This window comes from Symphalangus syndactylus, chromosome 7, assembly GCF_028878055.3.
Source record: "Symphalangus syndactylus isolate Jambi chromosome 7, NHGRI_mSymSyn1-v2.1_pri, whole genome shotgun sequence".
Classification (NCBI taxonomy): domain Eukaryota; kingdom Metazoa; phylum Chordata; class Mammalia; order Primates; family Hylobatidae; genus Symphalangus; species Symphalangus syndactylus.
The window spans coordinates 36425667-36450643 of record NC_072429.2 but is presented as its reverse complement, the minus strand read 5'-3'; the positions used below and the strand labels follow the sequence as shown (position 1 = coordinate 36450643).

Genomic DNA, 24977 nt, shown 5'->3' with positions numbered 1-24977 from the left:
CAATCTTAGTTTCTTAATGTCTGCACACACCTACCCTGGGCTCTCTCTCCCGATCCTGTGTATCTCATTCCAGGAAAAGTCCTTGGGGAAAATCCTCCAGGCCAAACCTGCCTCCAGTTCTGCCAAGGGGCCCCCTCAGAAGGCAGGGCCTGTAGCCATCCAGGTCAAGGCTGAAAAGCCCATGGAAGACTCGGAGAGCAGCGAGGAGTCGTCGGACAGCGCGGATGGTGAGGAGGCACCAGCAGCCATGACTGCACCTCAGGTGAGGCCTGGGGAAGGAGGCTGCCACATGGCCTGATCTGCCACACCACAGTCAGCCCCCCAGGGAGCTGTGCTCCCTCAGGCAGAGCATGGGTTCTGGCTGGTGGGGCAGAACAGCAGTGGGGATCCACCTCAGAACAGATGGAGGACTCTGAGTTCAGGAACCTTCTCCAGCCTTTCTTTGGTGTCCCCTCAGGCAAAACCAGCTCTGAAAATTCCTCAGACCAAGGCCTGCCCAAAGAAAACCAATACCACTGCATCTGCCAAGGTCGCCCCTGTGCGAGTGGGCACCCAAGCCCCCCGGAAAGCAGGAGCTGCGACTTCTCCAGCAGGCTCGTGCCCAGCTGTGGCTGGGGGCACCCAGAGACCAGCAGAGGATTCTTCAAGCAGTGAGGAATCAGATAGTGAGGAAGAGAAGACAGGTCTTGCAGTAACCGTGGGACAGGTGAGGCCTGTGTTTTCTGGGCGGGCCTCAGGGCCGCCCCTACGTGGTCCTTTGGACTCCTGGAGACACCTCTCTTCCACTTGTCATCCCAGGCGAAGTCTGTGGGGAAAGGCCTCCAAGTGAAAGTGGCCTCAGTGCCTGTCAAGGGGTCCTTGGGGCAAGGGACTGCTCCAGTACTCCCTGGGAAGACGGGGCCTGCAGTCACCCAGGTGAAAGCTGAGATGCAGGAAGACTCTGAGAGCAGTGAGGAGGAATCAGACAGTGAGGAGGCAACTGCATCTCCAGCACAGGTGAGGCCTAGAAGGAGCAGGCCCATCCCACCCACACCTGTTCCTGAGCCAGGGCTGAGGATGGGCTTGACTGGGGGCTAGTCTTGCCTGCAGATGTGCAGAAGCCTCAGAGGTAGCCTCAACACAGCTTCCTTCCCCATCTTTCACTCCATGTCTCTGCCCATCGGAGGTCCAGGGTCTCTGTCTTGTTTGCCTTTTGAGCTCCCGCTGATTGATTCCCTGTGGTTTTCACAAGCTCTGGAGTTCCCACCCTGCCAGCTGCTGCCCTTGTCTGGGGCTGCTGAGGCCCTGTTCCTCAGGGAAGTCCTGTCTCTGTGGAGCATGGGCATGCTCCTCCAGTGTGGAGTGATGGGGTTGAGACAGAGGGTGTGAGCCTGGGCTGCACAGCATGACAGGTGAGAGCATCTAGGCCTTTTACAGGAGATGGCGGCTTCTGAGCCATGGGCTGAAAGAGTTGGCCAGGTGAAATGGGAAGGGAGAGTGTTCCAGGCAGAGGAAGCAGTCTGTGCGAGGCCAGGGAAGGAGAGAGTGCCTGGCTTGGGTGCCTTGCCACAGGCAGCACATTGTGGTGGGATGGCTGGCAGGGGTTTAGAGCCAGACCGCCTGGGTTCAAGTTTCAGCCCCACAGCCTGGCAAGTGCTGTAAGCCCTCAGAACCCTTACTCTCCTATAAACAGGAAATCAGCCCTCACAGGTTTGGGTGAGAATTTAGGTGAGATCTCACCTGCTACACCCAGCAAGGGACCTGCACACAGCAAGTTGTCTCTTCTGTCACCCTGACGATGGGCCAGGCTAATGTGGAACAGATTAGGAGTCAGGTCTCCCAGCCTGGAAGAGCTGAGAGAAGATGGCTCACTCCCTGCACTCACCCACCCACTGTTTATTATTTTTAATTGTTGCTCTGTTTTTTTCTGTAACCACTCAGAAATTAGTCATTTCTTTTTTTCTCTGTACCAGAGCACACATTTCTACCGATTTTTTTTTTTTGTCCTCCTCTCATTGTTGACTTGTGGGACCCCAGGGTCCTAAGATTCCTCCATTGAGGTTTTTAAGCTCTGCAGGGGCCCCTTCCAGAGCTGCCTCTCCTCTTTCCCAAGCTGCAGGCACATTCCAGACCCAATGCCTTACAGTTTCATTATGCAGATCACTTAAATATTTGTCTTCCCTTCTGAGCCTCCCACCTGTACCATGAAGTGGGTGTTTTATTTTTATTTTTTGAACCATGGGCTATTTTGAAGTAAGCTGTTTAATTTCCAAATACCTGGGATTACCCGGGTTTCTTTTTGTTGATTTCTAATTTAGTCACATTGTTGTTGGAGAATATGTTTTGTATGATTTCGATCCTTTTTTGTGTATTGAGACTTGTTAGGTCAAGTCAGTCTTGTGTCTTGTCTCTTGTGGAAAACATGGCTCCCCTCTGGAGGACTTACATGCTCTGCTGATGAGCACCTCGGCCTGAGTCATACTTGGTCCACACTGTAGGGAATCTTTCTTCCTGAAGTCCTGATTCTTCACCTCACATGACCTCATGTGTTTGAGGAATGCTGGGGGATGGGGATGTTTTCCGACACTGACCAGATGCCGTCCCTGCGTGAGGCAGGGGCCTTGAGATGCTGCCAGAGTCCTCGTTCTGTTTCACATTAGGCTTGCTGTCACTCCTGTCAAGGATCTCACTCTGGGAATTTCCCTCTTTTTTGCTCTCCTATTTGTTGGAGTCCCTGACAGGCCTTTTGGGGGTTCTCTGGATATCTGTTAAGACTAGGTTAAGCTGACGAAAACCTTGAACAACAAGTATCTTGTTCTGCCGTGGCTGCTTGAGCTCCAGCTCTGACCTCAGCATTCCATCTAGCCTGGAGGAGGAGGAGACATGTTTCTGACCTTTTATGGCACTCAACTTACATTCTATGAACCAGAATTTAATGACATGGCCACCTAGCTGAAAGGAGCCTGGAAAACATCTTTGTTTTAGGTAGTCTTGTGCTTAGCTAATGCTAAGGAAGGCACACACAATGAGTTTGAGTGTTTATTATGTTCCAGACATCATGTTGAACTCTGAATCTCCTATTTAGTCTTCATCATAACCCATAAGTGGGCCTTATTATTATCTCCATTTGATAGAGGACTGAACTGAGGCCCAGTGAGATCAAGTGATGTGCTCAGGTTCACATACCTATTGCATGGAGGAGCCAGAATCCAGACTCGGGCTCCGGCTCCAGAGTCTGTATTCTTGGCTAGCTGCTTTACTCTATCTCACTTTCTCCCTCCTTAATTCCCTTTTCTCCACTCAGGTGAAAACCTCAGTAAAGAAAACCCAGGCCAAAGCCAACCCAGCTGCCGCCAGAGCATCTTCAGCAAAAGGGACAATTTCAGCCCCTGGAAAAGTTGTCACTGCAGCTGTTCAAGCCAAACAGAGATCTCCATCCAAGGCAAGTGGGGCCAGAAGCCACAGGAGGTGTGGAGGGTTGGGGTAGAGAGGAGGACCACTCACTGAGCCCAGCCAGGAGAAGGCCCGTGCATGGGCAGGCCACCCACCCAGAGTTGTGCCATGGTGGGGAGTGGGACCTGAAAGGAATCACTTCTGCCTCCAATACTGTTATCCCCCTGCAATTCAGGTGAAGCCACCAGTGAGAAACCCCCAGAACAGTACCGTCTTGGCGAGGGGCCCAGCATCTGTGCCACCTGTGGGGAAGGCCGTGGCTGCAGCAGCTCAGGCCCAGACAAGGCCAGAGGAGGACTCAGGGAGCAGTGAGGAGGAGTCAGACAGTGAGGAGGAGGCAGAGACGCCGGCTCAGGTGAGGGGGGGGGAATGGAGATCATCCCCTACATGGGATGTAACACCTTTGCCACATCCAGCTCCTGTCTCCTCACACATCCACCCTCCAGGCTCTCTCCTCTCATCCTGTTTCTCACTCCAGGCGAAGCCTTCACGGAAGACCCCCCAGATCAGAGCTGCCTTGGCTCCTGCCAAGGAGTCCCCCAGGAAAGGGGCTGCCCCAACACCTCCTGGGAAGACAGGGCCTTCGGCTGCCCAGGCAGGGAAGCAGGATGACTCAGGAAGCAGCAGCGAGGAGTCAGACAGTGACGGGGAGGCACCAGCAGCTGTAACCTCTGCCCAGGTGAGACTTGCCAGGCCTCTGAGCCACCAATACCCACTCCTCAGAACGGGGGTATAGGGCTGGGTGCGGTGGCTCACACCTGTAATCCTAGCACTTTGGGAGGCCGAGGTAGATGTATCACTTGAGGTCAGGGGTTCAAGACCAGCCTGGCCAACATGGTGAAACCCCGTCTCTACTAAAAATATAAAAATTAGCTGGGCATGGTGGCGGGTGCCTGTAATCCCAGCTACTCGGGAGGCTGAGGCAGGAGAATCCCTAGAACCTGGGAGGCAGAGGCTGCAGCAGGCCAAGATCACGCCACTGCACTCCAGCCTGGGCGATGAGAGTGAGACTGTCTCAAAAAAAAAAAAAAAAAAAAAAAAAAGAAGAAAAGTGAAAAACCGGGGTTTAGGGCCAGGTAAGGAAAAGGAAGGAAGGCCAGGTTAAGGCTTAAGGCTCCAGCTCCACCATGCCCTCCTCCCTCTGCTATCATCCACATCTCCTTAGGTAAAACCTGCTACTAAAACCCCCCAAACGAAGACTTCCTAGCTAAAAGTGTCCTGGGTCTATATCTAGGTCGAGGTCTCCACCAGCTCTATAAGCAAGGCCAGTATCTCCCACCAAGGTAATGAGACCAAGAATCTACATGTTAGTTATTGTGCATACGTTAACGTAATACAAAATGACTCTCCGTGTCAGAGTCCCAGGGAAGCTTGGAGTGTGGCACAGGTCCCCCTGAGGTCCTGGAGAGATGGAGGAAGTCTCGTCCTGCACCTTGGCCCGGAGCGTCACATAGGCAGGCGCATCTTCTCAGGCAGGGCTTGTCTAGCTTAGTGCAAAGCCTGGACCCTGGAGGGTGGGGAGAAAGAAAATCTGAACAATTCCCTCTGTCTGCTTGCAGAAGATAGCAGGGCTTGCTACATCCTACAGAAGTGTAGGATGACAAACTCCAGCACTGCCAGGGCACAGGTGTGTGATGGACATGACTGATGCAGGCCTGGCAGAAATGATAGATGTCGGCCGGGTGCGGTGGCTCAAGCCTGTAATCCCAGCACTTTGGGAGGCCAAGGCGGGCAGATCATGAGGTCAGGAGTTCGAGACCAGCCTGGCCAACATGGTGAAACCCTGTCTCTACTAAAAAAAAAAAAATACAAAAATTAGCCAGGCGTGATGGCAGGCACCTGTAGTCCCAGCTACTCAGGAAGCCGAGGCAGGAGAATCGCTTGAACCCGGGAAGCAGAGGTTGCAGTGAGCGAGATCGTGCCATTGCACTCCAGTCTGGGCAACAGAGTGAGACTCTGTCACAAGAATAAAGAAAAGAGATGATAGATGTCAGGAGAGATGGTAGATAGTGGTAGCAAGTAGGGCAGACCGGGGAGCCCTTGCCCCATCCAGAGGGACAGTTCCTATCAGCTTCAGCCGGTCATGACTGTGGAAATGGACCCTCTGTGTGGCCAGATCTTCCATTTCTTAAGGGAAGCTGGAAGTCCCTGTGCCAGGCCAAGCTCCATAACCTCTTAGATTTGTTTTCTTCATGAGTAAAACAAGCACTGAGATGAATGCTCCCTAGCCCTAACCTCTGCCTTTGATACACCAAACCAACAATTACTGGGGGTGAAAGACATTGGCCCTGCCCTCAAGGAGCTCACAGTCTGTGGGGCAAGACAGGTGACCGGATTATCACAGAGTATGCTAGTGGTGCTGACAGCTGAAAGAGCAGGTCTCTGAGAGGCCAGAAGAGGAGGAGATAATTGAGCTGAACCTGAAGGATGACCAGGCACAAAAGTGGAGAGGGCCCCTCAGTGTGTGCAGAGGAGCTGGGCATGAAGGCGCATGGTCACTGAAGGCAGCTGTCCTGTAGGCCGTAGGCCCTCCCAGGTGCTTGTTACTGGTAGATTTATGGAGGACCTAAATGCCAGACTAAGACATAGGCCCCAGCCGTGTTTTGGCCTGTGTAGTTTTTTTGTCTTTAAGTTTTCAACAAGTTCTTCTATCAGTCAGAATGGCCTAAGCTGCAGGAGAAAGTCCCATTCAAAAGAGCTTAAATAAAGGGATTGACTTTCTTAAAGTGCACAAAGTCCCAGGTTCCAGCTGCTGAAAAGCTGGTTCCTTCAGCTGAGCGTCAGTGGTGACCAGATTTCTTCCATCTCTGCGCTCCACCAGCTTTATGGTCATAGCAGAGCTGCAGCATCTCCTAAAGTGCTGGGGGCAGGCCAGGCACAGTGGCTCACACCTATAATCCCAGCACTTTGGGAGGCTGAGACAGGCGGATCATTTGAGGTCAGGAGTTCAAGACCAGCCCGGCCAACATGGCGAAACCCCATCTCTACTAAAAATACAAAAATTAGCTGGACCTGGTGGCACCGGCCTATAATCCCAGTTGAGGCAAGAGAATCACTTGAACCCAGGGAGGAGGAGGTTGCAGCCTGGGCAACAGAGTGAGCAGAGCAAGACTCCATCTCAAAAAAAAAAGAGATTAGGGGGTAGACTTAAGGCTACTGAGACCTCAGGCTGGACGTACTACCGCCTTAGCCATAGGCAAGAGGCCGGTAGTTCCCATGACTGCCTGGGAGGAGAGCCCACCCTCCCTGATGCATGTGGTAGGGTCCACTGAACAGTGAGGGTTCTATTAGCAAGGAACAGATGCGGGCATGGCTGTTAGGAGACAGCCTGCAGTGTGCATTGTAGTTGCCCCATTTAAAAATTGGAAATGACATGTACAAATCTTCCAGCTTCTCTTGAGAAATTGGAAGCTCAGGCAGCCTGGGTCCTACTTTTTTGGCTAGGCTGAGTAGGGAAAAGGGGGGCCCCCATTCCAGTAGGAACCACTGAGCTGCCATCACCACCAGCATTTCCATCCAGATCTCTGAGTCCTCCTCTGACTGCAGTGCTCATCAGTCCAGCCCCCATCATCATGCCTGCCCCAGCAGGAGGGGATGGTAGCCAGTGGAACACTTCTCAGCGGCTCCTGCTTTTGGCTGGGGGTGTTAACAACCAGAGGTGAACTGTGCTGGGACCACTGGCTTGTGCCTGCAACCTTGTCCCAGGCTGCTGTCACCTCTTGTCGAGACACTGGGCCAACAGCCCTGCAGCCCTCAGGTTTTAGCTGCATTGGAGTCATAAATCCCTTTCATGTTCGGAGTCAGCTCTGGAAGGAGCTAGCAGGGTGGAAGCATATTTCCAGTGGCTGTGGGGCAGGTCAGGCCAGCAGGTATCCCTGTGCATGTGCAGGAAGGGGCCACGCTGCCTCTCCTGGAAACCAGAGTGCCTGAGGGTCATTGCCTACTGGCTGTTTTCCCCTCAGCAAATGCCCCTCTCCCCGACCACGTGTTTATCCAGGTCTTGTCCCCTCAGAAGGACAGTAACTCCAAACCTTCCAGAAGCAAGATCCTGGCCCCAGCACCTCCAGAGAGGAACATGGAGGGGTCCTCGGAGAGCAGTGGGGAAGAGCTGCCACTGACCCAGGTATGCCATGCCTTCTCTCTGCAGATGCTGCAGGATCAGAGCTGGGCTGGCAGGCCTTGCAGGAGAGGGCAGATCTTTCCCATAGGGAAAATCTCGCCATATTTAAACAGCACCTCACAGCTTCCAGAGCTCTTTCCTCTATTGTGACATTCATCTGAGCCCTGTGAGGCAGGCAGCAGTGCACAGTTAAACATACAGGCTTCAGAGCCAGGTGGTATTGGGGCGAAGCCCAGCTCTACCACCCAACAGCCCCGTGGTCCTGGGCAGATGCCTTTTCCCCTGTGTGAGGCTCAATGTTTCAGCCATAAAATGGGGACAGTACTGGCACCTCCCTCCTGCCTCTGTGCACTGGTGCCAGCACACAAGGTACTTGCCATAGTCCCCTGCCTAAGAAAGGGTGCCTGTTAACTGTGAGAAGGGCAGGGAGTGTTGCCCCATTTGACAGATTGGGAATCAAGCCTTAGAGTTGAAGCAGTTTCCCCAAATTCTCATGATTCATAAGAGGCTGAGGAAAGGTGCAAACGCTGGTCCCCTGGCTCCCTTTCTGTTTAGGACCGGGAGTCTTCTCGAATCCCATGAGCTTTGCCCAGGACCCTCTCTCAAGCACCTGTGGCATACCTTCATGTGCTCCACTGCACCCAGAGCTTAAGCCACAGTCCTGCCCAGGCTACACCCCCAAGGGTGAGACTAGGCCCACCTTATCTCCCTGTACTCCAGAGGCCCAAGTCAGCCATGCTGGTGTGGTCCAAGCTTCTGTGTGAACCCTGGCCCTTCCATCAGACAGCATTACCCTTTGTCCTCCTCTAGCCCCAAGCTCCCAGAAGCTTCTGCCAGGTACCTCAGAGCACCAGCTCCCCTGTCCCAGGGCCTAACCACAGATCCTGGAGTTCTGCAACCTCCAGACCAGAGTGGTCTCATGAACCACCTCCCCTTGAATATCACATACCACATTGTTATCAATTCATCATTAAGGTCAGATGCTGTTTGCACACCTCCAGCAATAGGGTGCTCACTGCCTCTTACTTTCCAATAGCACAGATGACAAAAGTAAAGAACAACCACCATCAACATCGGTAACTCCCTGTATTTGCATTTTTCTGTTTAATCTCCACAACAGCCCTAAGAGGGTGGCTCCCTTTGTTGTTTGCGTTTTAAGGAACTGGGAATGAGGCTCAGAGAAGTTGAGGGACCTGTCCCAGCATCACATGGCTGATGACAAGTGGACAGACCTGGTGTTTGAGCCCAGGCCATTCACATTCTGACCCGTTGCCTGGTGCTGCCCCGACACTCTCCTCTCCTGGGCTTGGGCATTGCCCTCTGGCTCTGTGTGGAGCCTTTACGAGGCCACCTGCCTCTCTGAGGGATCTAAGCAACTGGGAGGGAGGGGACCGCACCCCCTTTCTCTGTGGGGGTGGACTAGCACAATTAAAATGAACATCCTGCTTAAACTGAACCATTTAATTGGTATGTTAGTCCTGAAGATTCTGGAGTCTCTATTTAAAAAGCAGAAAGAAAAGAAGTCAGCGGTTTGTACATTCCCCCAGGAGGATTCGGGGAAAACGGGCATAGCCCAGGGAAGCTGGGCATAGCCAGGGGAAGCTGCATCCTCTTCCTGATTGAGAGATTTTTAGTTCCTAATCCCCAGCTCACCAATTATGATTATTTTCATTATTGTACATTTATTGAGCACCTCTCTATTGACAAGTTTCAGTCTGATTTTATTAGCCCATCAGTGGGGAAAGGGATTGAGGCCAGGGTGGTGGGCAGAGCCCCAGGCTAGGAGGCAGGGCTAGATACTTTGGCTCCATTCCTAGACCCCTCACTGTGCCTCCGCCCTGTTGTGCAGAGTAGACCTCAGGCGAGAGTCTGTGCTGGGGTCAGGATAGCTTCCAGATTTAAAAACAAGTATGTGAGGTGATGCATATGTTAAATAATTTAGCTATTCCACAATGTGTATGTGTATCAAAACATCATGTAATATACCACAAACATACGCAGTTTCACTTGTCAGTAATATAATTTTTTAAGGCCAACTTCTTCTATTAGTTTGTCAAAGACGTAGGCCCTGCTCTCGAAGTTTTAGGCTGAATCAAAGAAAAAGGAAACCTGTAAGAAACTAAATTCGGGTGTTAAATTGAGGCCTAGCATAATTGGTTCTAGAAGGAGCTCCAGTCTGGTGCCTGGAGAATAAATTCTAATCCTGGCTCTGTCACCAGTTTGCTGGTTACCCTGGGTGAGGCCACTTGCCTTCTCTGAGCCTCATTCATCTCAATCTCTGGGATGAGACTTCTTGGATGGGTGGGGTGGACCTTGAGGCTCCAGGCCACATCCCCAGAGAGTAGAATTTCTCAGTCCCCTGGAGTGGGGCTGGCCTAGATATGTTAACCAACCCCAGGCAATTCTGAGAGAGGTTCTTGGAGTGTTTGTTGCCTTTGTGCCTTTGTCCCTTGCCAGGGTCCACAGCCTAGGCCATCAGCCCCCTCTCCCCACTCTGTGCCCTGGACTTGTTGGAATGAAGGCACAGTTAGAATGAGCTCAGCTTTGACAGGAGGGGGTGAGCACTGTCCAGAAAGCCCCTAGGTTTGGTTCTGCAGGCATCAGACCTACAGGTAGGAGGGATATCCCTGGGTTCCCTCTGGGTTCTTACTGCCCAGCACCTGTACGGAGGTACAACCAAATGTTCAGGCAGTGCTGGTTTTGCTGCTTCACTCCCATCCGTATTTTTCTAAGTGACCCCAGAACTACATTCCTGTGTATACTGTGCTTTGCAGTTTCCACAGTGCATTAGAACCCCTCCAGTGAATGAGCCCAGGCTGGGATAACTACTAGCCGTTTCATTAAACAGGAAACTGAGGATCAGAAAGTTGAGGGGCTTGACCACACAGTGAAGTCATGAGAGAGGCGTAATGAGAAGCAGGTCTCCCCCTATACCCTGGGCAAGCTTCACTGCCCACCTTTATAAACTCTAAAGACTAATGCCCCACCCTGACCCCCCACAGCCAAGTCCCCTGCCCCACCTCCTCCTACGGCCCAGAGGCCCAGTGGGGTGGCGTGGGCAGGTGGAACTAACAGGAGGCTTTTGCTGCTGAGCTGCTTTTAACATCCCAAGACGCTATTGTTTGCCTCAGTGGGTTCGTTGCTTCTCTTCGTCCCCGACAATCTGTTCCTGTCTTCACATATATATAGATCCCCCCTCCCTCAACTGTAAGCCTTCTCCCACTTTCCATCCTTCTCTTTTTTATATCGTGGGAAGGAAGGCTCTGGAAGTGGCAGATCAGAGCAGCCGTGGGGGAGGCTATTTGGCAGGGGTAGGAAAGGCCTAAGCCCAGAGAAGCTTCCACCCTCAGGCAGGTACCTTTCTGTTTTACTTTTTACTTTATGCCTCTCCACAGCACCTTAGCACCCTGAGGAGCCAGGTGTGCTAAGTCAGGCTCGGGGTAAACAGGATGGTGAAGCAGAGACCAGTCTGGACCTGACTCCACTCCTTTCTTAGCCTCAGGCAGCTCCCTCTTCCTGCCCTCCAGCTCTTCACGGGCCAGAGAGGGAGCAGAGCTCAAACCAGATCTGACATTTGGGGAATGGAAAGTAGACCTAACCAGCTCCCTGGCTCACAGCCATGTGTGTTCTCGTTCGCTGGAGGTTCGGGAAGGAAGTGGGCCTGGAGATGCTGCCCTCGTGTGCAGTGAACATGTTCAGGGATGGTGCAGTTCAGAACCAGACTGGCCTGCAGAATACCAGGGAGCTGCTATTGCTTGTTTGCTTTTTCTTTTACTGTTTCCTTGGAAAATTTAAAGCATACCCAAAGATAGAATAATGTAAAGAACCCCCACGTACCATCCCCAGCCTCAACAGTTAGGAACTCCTGAGCAGGCTCATTTCACGCAAACCCTCCACTCAGTTCCCCAACGCCCCTGGATTACTTTGCAGCCAGTCTCAGACATGTCAGCTCATCCACCAGGATTTCAGTATGCAGCTCTCAGTTATAAGGACTTTTTTAAGCACAACTACGATACAGTGTCACACCTAATAAGTTGATCTACCCAGTCAGTGTCCCTATTTCCCTGATTGTCTCATGGAGTTCAGTTAAAGGCCACATACGGCATTGAGTTATTAATCCTCTAAGTCTTAATCTGTTGGTTCTCACCCACTCACCCAACCCTTGTTTCTCTTGTGCATTTTTTTGTTGAAGAAACTGAATTGGTATAGCTGGGGAGTTTCATCCTGGGCCACGTATCAGGAGGGCTGCGTCAGAACCTCTGGGGTGGGGGCAACTAGACTGTAAATACCTCCTCAGGTGAATTGCATATTCTAACCAGGCAGCCTTGGAAAACTGCTTAGACCACCCCCTGCATTCAGCACGTAACTGTCTCAAGCCAGCCAGGGAAAGAAGGCAGAATTGGACATTCTGGCCTTGGCTTTTCTTCCAGTAGGGACAGCAGCCTTGGGTCGCTCCTTTTCCCTCTGGGCTTGTGATTTTCCCACTTGTATAAGGGAGCTGATCCTACTGAATATAGGGCTTCACTGTGAGAGTCAGGTGGTCTCTGTGAGTTGTGAAGTGCTGTGCTGGGTCTTAGCAGATGTGTGGGGTGGGAGGGGGCACCCTGGGCAGCTGGAATGGCTTCTGTGCCCAGCTGGCCCTGAGCTCAGTGGACCCCTTGCCTTGTAAAACACTCCCTAACCCCATTACCTCCTTTCCCTGGCCAAGCCTTTAATCACTGGGTGGGTGTTTTGTTTTTGTTTTTCAAGGTGATTAAACCCCCTCTGATTTTTGTCGACCCTAATCGTAGTCCAGCTGGCCCAGCTGCTACACCCGCACAAGCCCAGGCTGCGAGCACCCCGAGGAAGGCCCGAGCCTCGGAGAGCACAGCCAGGAGCTCCTCCTCCGAGAGCGAGGATGAGAATGTGATCCCCGCTACACAGTGCTTGACTCCTGGTGAGCGCAGCCCCTATGCAGTGGTGGGAGGGGCTGCCAGCACTGCCCCACATTGAGGCCCAGAAGAGACAGGACGCTGGCTGAGTCACATAGCAAGGTGTTGGTCGGGAGGGGCTTGGGGTCAGGTCTCTGGGCCCTGCATTAGCCATTCTGATTAGGGCCTGGCTCAGACCTGAAGTTCTGGGGGAATAGTTGCTAGGGCTTTTTTGTGCCAGCCCCAGGCATGGAACCCAGACCAGTGGCTAGAAGCTGCAGGGACCAGGTTCCTACATAGTCTAAGGAAGAATTCTGTATCAGTTGACTGCCTGTGGAACAAGTGGTCAGGGTGGTAGTGAGCTTCCCGTCCTTGGTGGCATGTAAAGTGGGTTAGGCAATCCCTAAGCCAGAGACATTACAGGGAGAGATTTCATCTATCAACGAGAGACAGGACCAATCTGAGGTTTCTTTGACTTCTGAGAATCTGTGATTCTACCAATGACAGCAGGAGAAGGGTTAATGTTACTATTACAGTTATTATAACAGTTTTACAAGCAATAATACCTGATCCTGATAGGATAATTTAAAAATACAGGCCGAGTGCAGTGGCTTACGCCTATAATCCTAGCACTTTGGGAGGCTGAGGCAGGCAGATCACCTGAGATCAGGTGTTCAAGACCAGCCTGGGTAACATGGCGAAACCCCGTCTCTACTAAAAATACAAAAAATTAGCCTGGCGGGCGCCTGTAATCCCAGCTACTTGAGAGGGTAAGCCACGAGAATCGCTTGAACCCAGGAGGCAGAAGTTACAGTGATCCGAGATGTGCCACTGCACTCCAGCCTGGGCGACAGCGAGACTGTCTCAAAAAAACAGAAAGCAGACAAAATACAGATTACTGCTGGGCATGGTGGTTCACACCTGTAATCGCAGCACTTTAGAAGGCCAAAGTAGGAAGATCACTTGAGCCCAGGAGTTCAAGACCAGCCTGGGCAACATAGTGAGGGCCCTATCTCTACCTATCTACCTACCTACATACATATATACATATACATATATATACATATACATATGTATATGTATGTGTGTGTATATTTTTTAATAAAAATACAGATTAGCACATAAGAAACTATATCACCTGTAATTCTGCCCCAAAAATTACTGTTAACATTTGACACATGCTAACTTTATAAAAACCTAAGATATATGTGTGTTTTTAAAGCAAGGCCATACCGTATCTAACACTCAGTAACCTTTACTGGATATTTTATGACATCAGGTTTTTTTTTTTCATCTTTGCATATTTGCAGCACAATTCCTAATGGCTACAAAGAAATCCCTTGGGTGGACATGCCACAGTATGTGTAGCCAGCACCATGTTGGAGGAAGTAGAGGGTTTTGTTTCAGGGTGGAGGGATGAGGGAGTTGGCTGTTATAAACAGCGCTTTGAAGAACATGCATGTAACCAGGCCTCTGCAGATAACCACGGGGACTCTTAGGAGAGACGATTTTAACTGCAAGGAGAGTCATTTGGTGCCGGTGCTCTGGCCCATTGCTCAGGAGTGGCAGCCCGACCAGCTGGGAGGGGAGGGGATGAGGAAGCCTGGGGTCACCCCCAGAGCAGCCATTTGAGCTCCCTGAGGCTTGTTAAATGACATAATGACATCTCCTGCCTGGGAGGCTTGGAGAGGGGAGTAAACAAGCTTCTGCCTCTGTAAGGCCTGAGCACAGCTCTAGATCACCAGCACAGGCCGGTAAATTGGGTTATTGCCACTGCTGAGGAGGCAATGGGGCTTTTGTGCCCTGATGTGCCCACGTCTTGCTCCATTTCAGGCATCAGAACCAATGTGGTGACCATGCCCACTGCCCACCCAAGAATAGCCCCCAAAGCCAGCATGGCTGGGGCCAGCAGCAGCAAGGAGTCCAGTCAGATATCAGATGGCAAGAAACAGGAGGGACCAGCAACTCAGGTACCTGGTGGGCAAGGGAGGGTAGTGCAGGCCAGTGGGGTGGGGCCCTACTTCCATACTTACCCACATGTGCTGATGGGATGGCCTGCAATTGCTGTCACCCCCACACTCCAGAGGTCGTGGCCTCACAGCCAGAGGCTTTCTGGCCTCCTAGCTACAACCCCCCAAATCACCTTTGAGTTATGAGGAAGAGTAATCTGGGGACGCAGCCTCCTGGCCAAGCAAGCCCTGCAGCACTCGAGTCCCTCATGAGATTTTCCAACGTAGTGGGGCTTTTGATATTTTTTCTTCCAGTTTTGGAATGCCATGAACAAAAGTTGCCATTTTTTGGTGTTTGTAATAGTGACTTCATCATTCTTCCCAGCCTTCACCATCTTCAGTGCATTTTTATTTGGTTCTTGCCTGAATCTAAAAGCTGGGCATTTTAGGGTTAATGGCTGATGCATTGTTTAGATCATAAAACTTAGCACACATCCCCACCCCAAGGGCTGTGACGTGACCAGCATTCAGCAAGGCCAGAACGTGGGTCATCTGAGACCCAGTTCATTGCTCTTTGGGCCATATCAGTCTGGTTTCCCATCCCAATGAGAGGATGAAGTCCATGACGCACTCTGACCTCTCTTCCTGAGGGGTGGGCTGGGGGGCGTTTGTGGGGGGTGCTGGTGTGCCACCCACTCCCTGGGCTCATTACAAGCTCCAGGCCAAGAACTTCTGGGAACCTGGGTGCTGGATGGGAAGTCAGGCTGTGGTCACTGCATCCATGAGCATCTGTTCCTGCCAGGCCCTAGGGATACAGCAGGAACCAAGACAAGGACAAGGAATTCCCAGGCCAGTCAGGGAGTGGTGAGGGGCAGCGATTAAACAAGGAAACCCACATATAAATAAAAAGTATTCACCAGCTGGTAGGAGAGGAAACAATAAAAACTAGAGAATAGTGGGGTGACCTGCTATATGAAGGCCTCCCAAGGCAGCGATGCTTAAGCAGAAGCAGCCAGTCACAGGATGAGCTGGGCCACCCTCCAGGCAGGGAAACTGCAGATACCAGGTCTTCGGGGGAAGCACTTGGGGATGAGGGAAACTGAGAGGTGGGGACAGCTGGATGAGGAGCTGGGAGAGAGGAGAGGAGCCATGCCGTGGCAAGGGCCATGCCACATCTGAAGGCTCTCAGCAAGGGGTCATGCCCAATTTCCATGCCCACCACTCTCCCTGACTGCTGGTGGGTATAAGAAGTAGAGATGGGGGACCACCAGGTTGGAGATTGTCCCCAGTGAAGGTGCAGATTGAGTGGTGGGGCCTAAGCTGCTTCCCTGCCCTGGGCTGGGAACTATCCCTTGCTCCTTGAGAACAATGTGATTAGCTCATAACCTGAAGCCTGCCACCAATTTTGCCCCTTTGACTGCCCGTCAGTCCCCGCTCCAGCCCTCACCCCAGCCAGACAGCATCTGACCAGGGTGTGGCACAGCTGGCATCCCAAGGACTCGTGAGTCTCAGGGCTACCTCTTGCCACCCACAGGTGTCAAAGAAGAACCCAGCTTCCCTCCCACTGACCCAGGCTGCCCTGAAGGTCCTCGCCCAGAAAGCCAGTGAGGCTCAGCCTCCTGTTGCCAGCACCCAGCCTTCAAGTGGGGTGAGCTTGGGGAGCAGGGGAAGCAAGCCCGCGGAGCATAGAAGGTGCAGGCGTGGCCCTGCATCCCGGCACCAGCACTCACCTGCCCCATGACCTCTGCACTTGGTTTGCCTCCCTGGGCCTCAGTGGCCTAATCTGTAAGAAGGAATTACAGTACCTTTCGTAGTTGGAAGGATCAAATGAGGCTGCATGTGTGCCCCATCTAACACAGTTCCTGGCCCTATTGAAATGTTCAGGAAGGACCAGATCTTACTTGCCCTGATTTTTCCTTCCATTCCTTCTCCTTTCACCGAATTAGGTTGACAGTGCTGTGGGAACACTCCCTGCAACAAGTCCCCAGAGCACCTCTGTCCAGGCCAAAGGGACCAACAAGCTCAGAAAACCTAAGCTTCCTGAGGTCCAGCAGGCCACCAAAGCCCCTGGGAGCTCAGATGACAGTGAGGACAGCAGCGACAGCTCTTCAGGGAGTGAGGAAGATGCTGAAGGGCCCCAGGGGGCCAAGTCGGCCCACACGCTGGGTGAGGGTGCCAGGGGAAAGGGCAAGGGTGGGCCAGGAAGAGGGTGGAGTGTGGCCTGGTGGAGCCACAGCTCTGGCCTCAGCTCCATATCTCAGACTCGTTCTGCACCTGTGGCTGAGCCTGGGCCTCAGTTTCCCCATCTGGACAACTTCATGAGGAAGTCAATCCAAATGATTTCAGAGACCTGACTTTGCTGTTTGACCACTCTCAGCTTTTTGGTATCAGACTCCCTTCACTGGCTCCAGAAACTCCAGGGCCATGTTTCTGGAACAGTGGAAAGCAGGGAAATAGAAATGGGGCCTCAGGAATTAGAAATAAGGCTTTGGCATTCAGATGTCACACCTAGCATGCTGTGACTAGCGATGAGTGTGCAAGGAGTGTTGAAGCAGTAGGAAGACTTGGGGTGAGGCGGGGCAGGGGATGGGGGTGAGAGACCTGCAAAGAGACCAGGGCCTTCCTGAAGGGCTCTGCCCTTCCTGGCTGGCAGGGGCCACCTGGGGCTACCAACAGGATACTGTGCTTCTCCAGTAGGTCCCACCCCCTCCAGGACAGAGACCCTGGTGGAGGAGACCGCAGCAGAGTCCAGCGAGGATGATGTGGTGGCGCCATCCCAGGTAATTGCAAGGGAGAGGAGTGGCAGCCCACAGGCCTTAGGGTGGAGCCCCAGGCCAGGCTCCTGTCTACCCAATCACTCAGGTCAGGGGTCTGGGTCCCCTCTCTTCACAGAGGCCTTGGGCAAGGTCCTGTCTGCGAGGCACCACGTGTGGCCCAGCCAGCAGACCACAGCCAGGCTTCCTCCCTCCCCTCATAGAACCCTGAGTAGCTGACCCTTGGGGTCTGTAGAAGGGATTGACCTTGATTCTGGGTGATGTCCGGACAAAAGCATTCTTTAGCAGATTTATTTTAAGGTTACTATCTGTATGTGGCAAAAGCTAGTAATTTTCCATTCGTATTAATAAGAAATTGCCTTTTTAAATGTGCCTGTCTAGAAAGTGTATTAATTAAAATAGTTCAGGAGGCACACACCAAGGGCTGAAGTGCTGCTCTGCGCCTTGCTGTCCACCTACTCTGCACCGATAGGGCAGGGTGATCCTAGAGGCCCCAGGCTGCTTTCCTCACAGCAGGCCATGACTCGGGCTGGGTTATGGCAGTGGGGCGGGGTGGTGGCAACCTCTTTCACAATGGGCTTCTTCAGTCTCTCCTCTCAGGTTATATGACCCCTGGAATAACCCCAGCCAATTCCCAGGCCTCAAAAGCCACTCCCAAGCTAGACTCCAGCCCCTCAGTTTCCTCTACTCTGGCCGCCAAAGATGACCCAGATGGCAAGCAGGAGGCAAAGCCCCAACAGGCAGCAGGCATGTTGTCCCCTAAAACAGGTAAGTTAAGGTCTGCAGGAGGCACATAGCAGGACACAGAGGGACAGGGCAGTGGGCCCCTTCTTGCCCTCCTGTAGCAACAGTCCTCCCAACATGGTCCTGTCTGCCCCCAGAGCCTCTCCAAGTGAGACCTTGTGGCCTTGCATTGGACCTGGAGATGCTCATCAAAGTGCAGGTGGGGCCAGGTGCAGTGGCTCACGCCTATAATCCCAGCACTTTGGGAGGCCGAGGTGGGCAGATTGCTCGACCCCAGGAGTTCAAGGCCAGCCTGGGCAACACAGACCCCATCTCTAAAATTTATTTTAATTAGCCGGTGTGATGGTGCACGCTTGTAGTCCCAATTACTTGAGAGGCCGAGGCAGAAGAATGACGTGAAGCCAGGGGGATGAGGCTATAGTGAGCCATGATCATGCCACTACACTCCAGCCTGGGTGGTACAGTGAGACCCTGTCTCAAAAAAAAAGTACAGGTGGGCCCCATGCCCAGGTGTCTGGCTCCCGTGGCCCTGGACAGCCTGGAAGTGGGGGTGTATCCAGGCCTGGGTGGTGCTGATGCACCTGATAGGATAGCCCTTGCCTCAGAGGAAGCTGCGTCTTTTGGCTTATGGAGCAAGCGTTGGCTCTCTCCAACCATCCCCATCAACTTTTCTTCCCCGTAAATAGGCTCACGGTGTGGGGCGTGGGCCATGGGCCTCAGGGGATAGCTTAGACAATAGGCTGACAGTCACGTTTGGAGGACACTCAGCACGTGCAGGAGACCCCAGGCAGTAGACTGGCCCCAGGCTGTTCTGACTCATTGTAAAGCCTTGGAAATCCCCTGGCCACTCTGGACCTCTGTGTCTTAACCATACAAAGCAGGAGTTGATGTATCCAGTCTGTGTCAAGGCATGGCACATGTAGAAAATAGTCACATTGTATTTGGAGGGCAGACTGGATTATTCAAGTCACCCAACCTGGGGCTTCCACTATCCCTGACCCTACTGGAGCTAAGGGTCAAATATGTACCAGCTGGGCACACCTGGGACAGCTCCAGGGCTTCCCCAGCCTTGGTGTTCTGGGTGTTCGCAGATAAGCAGCAGAAAAGTGGGCTGGGCGCAGTGGCTCGTGCCTGTAATCCCAGTACTTCGGGAAGCCAGGGTGAGCGGCTCACTTGAGGTCAGGAGTTCGAGACCAGCCTGGCCAACATGGTGAAACCTTGTCTCTACTAAAAATACAAAAAACTAGCCAGCATGATGGCAGGCGCCTGTACTCCCAGCAACTCAGGAGGCTGAGGCAGGAGAATCGCTTGAACCTGGGAGGTAGAGGTTGCAGTGAGCCGAGATTGTACCACTACGCTCCAGCCTGGGCAACAGAGCAAAACTCTGTCTCAAAAAAAAAAAAAAAACAGCAGCAGAAACCTAGGCTCTGGGGAGAGAGGTTGCCAGGGCTAACTGTGTCCTCCCCAGCTTCCCTCTCCATTGGCTCCTGCCATCTTGAAGAATCCCCAGAGGATGGAATTGGGCCTCCAGCCAACCCGGGGGCCCCTCTGCCTAACCTGGCCTGCCCTGCCCAGCGCACCTCCCCCAGCCCACCGCAGCTCTAGAGCCAAAAGTTGCTAGGGATCCTGGATGGGGCTGAGGGGCCAGGCTCACTGCATGCTGCAGGGGGCAGCCCTAGCCTCAGTGTGACATGAGTACCACATAGAGTGTGACATGGAGTATCCACCTGGGCCTTCCTCCAGGCAAACACCTCCAGGGCCAAACCACCAAGCCACCTTTCAGAGCCCAGCGTGCAGGAGTGTTGTGCCCATGAGACCCAGAATGGGGCAGAGACCTCCAAGTCACTTGGAAAGTTAGAGCCGGCGAGGAGACCCAGTCATGGGGCTTTCAGCTGCAGCTTGCCCCAGGCTGGGTCAGAAGAGGAATTGCTGCTCACTTTCTTCCCCAACATTCTCTGTGAGAGGCGGTGCGACAAGGAGACATTTTAGAGGGGGCTGTGGAAGGTTTTTTTTTTTTTACACGTGTAGTCAGCACACAATTATCAAAGGCAAGCAGAGGCGTGGAAAATTCTAAACAAAGGCTGCACCAGAAGTCTCTCTGGCAGGCAGTAAACCTGCTTAGTCAGCCACCACGTATATATACACTGCACCCAGCACTCCCCACCTTGCCTGGACCCCCTGACCAGGAAGGGCCGAGTGTGGGTAATCATCAGTTGAATGTCTGCATGGCCCCCACTTTTATTATAAATCTACAATGTATCATAGGAAGCCTTACTGTTCATCCACCCCTCAGGCTATAGACAGGGAAACCAAGGCCCTGGGAGGAGATGGGTCCTGGCCAGAATCACACTGAAAGTTGGTGGGAAAGTCAGACCTAGAACCCAGGTCTCCTTCCTCCCAGCTCCAGACTCCATCTCCCTCCTGTCTGAATTTTCATTTCATTGATAGATTTTAGGCCCTTTTATTAACATTCTGGAGTCATTTTCTGTCCTCCACCCTAACTGGAGTTTTTATATAAAGAGACAGGGAAAAGCTGTAAGTTAGAAACAAAGTCAGAGTGTGAAATTGGTGGAAAGATGTGAGCTTAGGAGACCAGCTGGGGCAGAGTGACCGCCAAGCCTTGCTCTCCCCATCTGTGCCATTGTAAGAAAAGATGGAGTCACTCCCTGCACCCTCTTCGCTCTTAGGTACCATAAGATTTGCCCCCCAACTTTCCCAGATCTGTGACCCCACATTCTCTCTCCATAGGTGGAAAAGAGGCTGCTTCAGGCACCACACCTCAGAAGTCCCGGAAGCCCAAGAAAGGGGCTGGGAACCCCCAAGCCTCAACCCTGGCACTGCAAAGCAACATCGCCCAGTGCCTCCTGGGCCAACCCTGGCCCCTGAATGAGGCCCAGGTGCAGGCCTCAGTGGTGAAGGTCCTGACTGAGCTGCTGGAACAGGAAAGAAAGAAGGTGGTGGACACCACCAAGGAGAGCAGCAGGAAGGGCTGGGAGAGCCGCAAGCGGAAGCTATCGGGAGACCACCCGGCTGCCAGGACCCCCAGGAGCAAGAAGAAGAAGAAGCTGGGGGCCGGGGAAGGTGGGGAGGTCTCTGTTTCCCCAGAAAAGACCTCCACGACTTCCAAGGGAAAAGCAAAGAGAGACAAAGCGAGTGGTGATGTCAAAGAGAAGAAAGGGAAGGGGTCTCTTGGCTCCCAAGGGGCCAAGGATGAGCCAGAAGAGGAGCTTCAGAAGGGGATGGGGAAGGTTGAAGGTGGAGATCAAAGCAACCCAAAGGGCAAGAAGGAGAAGAAGAAATCCGACAAGAGTGAGTGACCGCTTCTCCCAGCCCACCCGGAGGGCTGCTGGGCACCACACGGGGGTGGGAGGGACCCTCAGCCAGCACCTGGTCTCATTCCTCCCATGTAGAAAAGAGAGGCTGAGACCAGCCTGGCCAACCTGGTAAAACCCCATCTCTACTAAAAATACAAAACATTAGCTGGACGTGGTGGCAGGTACCTGTAACCTCAGCTACATGGGAGGCTGAGGCAGGAGAATTGCTTGAACCCGGGAGGCAGAGGTTGCAGTGAGCCAAGATCACGCATTGCACTCCAGCCTGGGCGACAGAGCGAGACTGCCCAAAAAAAAAAAAAAAAAAAAGCTGAGAAGTGGTTTGTCCAGAGTCATGGGGGCAGCTTGTGGCAAAGCCAGAACTCGATTCCAGAGCACTTGAGCCAGCACTGCCAGGAATGCTCCAGAAGGATGAGGAGTCATGTCCTGTTTCCCCAAGCCCAGTGCAGCAGATCTTGGAGGAACCTGCTTCTCCAGCCAGCTCCTGGGTGCAGAATGGACCAGGAACCAGACTGTCAGAATCCTCATCCAAAACCCCATCTTCTCTCTAGACCTCAGTTTTCCCTCCATAGTAACACTGGGCCTTTACTGAGTGCTGTTCTAGACTCCGCATGCAGCAGGACCTCATTTAGGTAGAAATGAGGCTCAGCAGGTAGAAAACTGAGGCTCAGAGAAGTAGAAATGCTGTTCAGGGCCACAGAGTTTTACTAGGTGGAGCCAAAGTCAAACCTAGGCAGCACTCTTGAGCATCACCCTGGACGGTGGGTTGCCAGTGATGCCTGAAGAGCCAGCTCGTTCTAGAACAAAAGTCGGGCACCCTCAGAGCAGGACTTGCAGCCCCTTGGTGCTCAGAACTGTGCTAGATTTCCATTTACAGTAGGGATAGATAGTGTCCATTTAAAATAAATTTGCGGGAGTTTCAAAAAGTGAGTTGAGCTAAAGAAAAATGGTAGTCATCCAGGTGGTCCATGGATGGGACAGAAGTCATGAGCTGGCCTCCAGGGGGCAGGTGAGCTGGCCCTGCTGGGTGATCACCACAGCTGCCAGCCTGTTTTATTTTTATTTTTTGAGACAGCGTCTTGCTCTGTCACCCAGGCTGGAGTTCAGTGTCGAACGCAGCTCACTGCAGCCTCAGCCTCCCAAGCTCCAGCGATCCTCTTGCCTCAGCCCCACCAAATAGCTGGGACCACAGGTGTGCACCACCATGCCCAGCTAATTTTTGTATTTTTTGTAGAGACAGGTCTCACTGTGTTGCCTAAGCTGGTCTTGAACTCCTGGGCTTGAGCGATCCACCCACCTCAGCCTCCCAAAGTGCTGGGATTGCAGGAATGAACCACCATGCCTGGCCCTGCTGGCCTGTTGTGATGGCTTCTGGTGGTGTGGGGAGAGCTGGGAGCCCTGCCCTGTGCGCCTCCCAACATTGACCCCAGCACTTAGGATTACCATCTGTTGTTCAGGAACTTTACTTTCTTCCCTCAGGAAAAAAAGACAAAGAAAAAAAAGAAAAGAAGAAGAAAGCAAAAAAGGCCTCAACCAAAGATTCTGAGTCACCGTCCCAGAAGAAAAAGAAGAAAAAGGTAGAGAGTTCCTGGGGGGTCTCAGGCCAGAAAACGGACCCAAACCCAAGCCCCCTCCTACATACCCAGACCTGGTTCCTGCCCCCTTCCCATTTTCGGGGCCCAGTGGGGGGCGTCAGGAGTTATGACACACCAGGGAAGAGGCTGGCAGGGCATTTTCCCTGAGCACATGGAAGCCGTAGAAGTGGCCTGCCTGAGGTAGAAGGGTGTTGGGGAAGGAAGGAGAGACTCCCCCCAGCATAGGGAAACCAGGTAGACTGTGGCAGGTTTCCAGGTGAAAGGAAACGTTACCTGGGCTGCGTGTGCCCCTGCTGGCAGGCTAGCCCTGAACAACAGCTGTCCTCACGGCCTGGGGCCTCAGCACCTCAGACACAGATGAAGTTCTCACCTTGGCCAGCAGGGCCTCAGCTGTATTTAGGAGAGCTGAACATCTGTTTGCCTCTGCCCTTGGAGGTCCCTGCAGACCCAGTATCTGTTCTAGAGGAATTCACTAGTCCTCAGGAGGTGGGGGCAGCAGTGGGTGGGGAAAAGCTGCAGGTCTGAGAGCCTCTCGTACTTCCCTCCTCACAGAAGAAGACAGCAGAGCAGACTGTATGACGAGCACCAGCACCAGGCACAGGTACGCTTCCCAATCCTTCCTGAGCATTCAGGGTGGGAGGACAGCTCTGGTGTCCCCTGTGGTCCCAGAGAGCCAGGCAGACCTGATAGGTGGGCTCTAAGGGGAAAGGAGGCTGGGGAAAGAGGGTCTATTGCCAAGGGTCCATGGGGCCAGTGGGGTGACATCAGGAGTTGGTGCTGCAGCATCAGAAGGATCCAGAACAGTAATGGCAGTGGTGATACCGAGTACACTCTGGGTGCAGGGGTTGTGTGTGCTTTAGGGGGCGTGCCCTGGGATGGAGCCTGTTTGTAGGTGAGGTCAGATAGGGCTTGGTTCCTCCTTCACTTGTGAGCAGTTCATTTTCCTCATGATCCTGTAACTTGGGGGCATTTCCTTTTGGGAAGGAAGATGGTTTACTCAAGATGAGCTATCACCGTGGATCTATGCTTCCCTATGGAGGACAGGCCCTGCCAAGTGGTGGTGACAGTTAGCTGCTCCACCTGGCTGTGCTGGCCCTGTGGTCACCCAGCCTCCTGTAAATGGGGGTGATGCAGAGCCCGCCTCCTGGGCCAGTGGTGAGGCTTATGTGAAGCTAAGCTAAACACTAAAGGACTCAGCCCAGTTCCCAGAACATTCCAAGTGCTAAAAAATGTCCACTGTGGTTAATGCCTCTCCCCTGCATTGGAGATGCTAGATTTCATTTTCCTTGCAGGGGAAAAGGGTTAGGAAATTTGATGTCTGCGTGTGTTTCCTTCCCCCAGGGATTTCCTAGCCGAGCAGTGGCCATCCCCATGCCTCTGACCTCCGCCGACCTCTGCCCACCATGGGTTGGAACTAAACTGTTACCTTCCCTCGCTCCACAGAAGAAGACAGCCAGCTGCAGGGGTCCCTGTGCTGGCCAAGCCAGTGAGCCTGCGGGGAGGCTGGTCCAAGGAGAAAGCGGACCAGCTCCCATGACCTCACCCCACTCCCCCAACACGGGACGCTTCATATAGATGTGTACAGTATATGTATTTTTTTAAGTGACCTCCTCTCCTTCCACAGACCCCACATGCCCAAAGGCCTCGGGACTTCCCGCCACCTTGCTCCACATATCCAGCTAGGCCTGACCTGTGCCTCATCCCATGCCGCTCGGTCTCTGGCTGATCCCGAGGCTTTGTCTTCCTCTCGTCAGTTCTTTTGGTTGTGTTTTTTGGTTTTTTTTAATAACTCAAAAAAAAAAATAAAAGACTTGGAGGAAGGATGCAAGCTCCCAGTGCATCTGGGGCACACGTTTCTTGGAAGGGACTGTCTCGCCGACCCTCAGGATTCCTTCTTGCCTGCGTGTTGAGGCTGTGGGTGACTGTGGTTAGTGGGACAGGCAGTGGTGAGCGGTGAAGTGCCTGGGTGCCGAACTGGTGGTGAAGGCTTCCTGGATGAGGTGGCATCTAAACTAAAGGATGGTCATGGTTGATTTCCTGTTGCCAGAGTAAGTCATGCAAATACCCAAAGACAAGAAATGGAAGGGGCTGAGAATCCTTGAGTTAGGCCTCGAGCTAGGA

The 24977-nt window shown here is 52.9% G+C and overlaps 1 protein-coding gene across 40 annotated transcripts in view; it reads left to right on the top strand.

The window, feature by feature from the left end:
• The window catches only part of TCOF1 (treacle ribosome biogenesis factor 1), a 42303-nt gene extending 17624 nt beyond the window's left edge, over positions 1 to 24679 (top strand). For 4 of the 40 annotated variants that reach the window (XM_055285633.2, XM_055285626.2, XM_063643190.1 and 1 more), the window contains 17 exons: positions 74 to 262; positions 458 to 706; positions 799 to 996; positions 3284 to 3421; positions 3608 to 3787; positions 3911 to 4111; positions 7430 to 7555; positions 12302 to 12488; positions 14296 to 14432; positions 15946 to 16059; positions 16358 to 16577; positions 17106 to 17191; positions 17773 to 17953; positions 20678 to 21238; positions 22741 to 22838; positions 23409 to 23457; positions 24198 to 24679. In XM_055285633.2, the coding sequence (XP_055141608.1) occupies positions 74 to 262; positions 458 to 706; positions 799 to 996; positions 3284 to 3421; positions 3608 to 3787; positions 3911 to 4111; positions 7430 to 7555; positions 12302 to 12488; positions 14296 to 14432; positions 15946 to 16059; positions 16358 to 16577; positions 17106 to 17191; positions 17773 to 17953; positions 20678 to 21238; positions 22741 to 22838; positions 23409 to 23435 (2892 nt within the window). In that variant the 3' untranslated portion in view covers positions 23436 to 23457; positions 24198 to 24679. The remainder of the gene's footprint in view (positions 1 to 73; positions 263 to 457; positions 707 to 798; positions 997 to 3283; positions 3422 to 3607; positions 3788 to 3910; positions 4112 to 7429; positions 7556 to 12301; positions 12489 to 14295; positions 14433 to 15945; positions 16060 to 16357; positions 16578 to 17105; positions 17192 to 17772; positions 17954 to 20677; positions 21239 to 22740; positions 22839 to 23408; positions 23458 to 24197) is intronic. The other 36 variants (XM_055285634.2, XM_063643192.1, XM_055285629.2 and 33 more) reach the window with 18 other exon arrangements.
• The last annotated feature ends 298 nt before the right edge of the window (positions 24680 to 24977 follow it).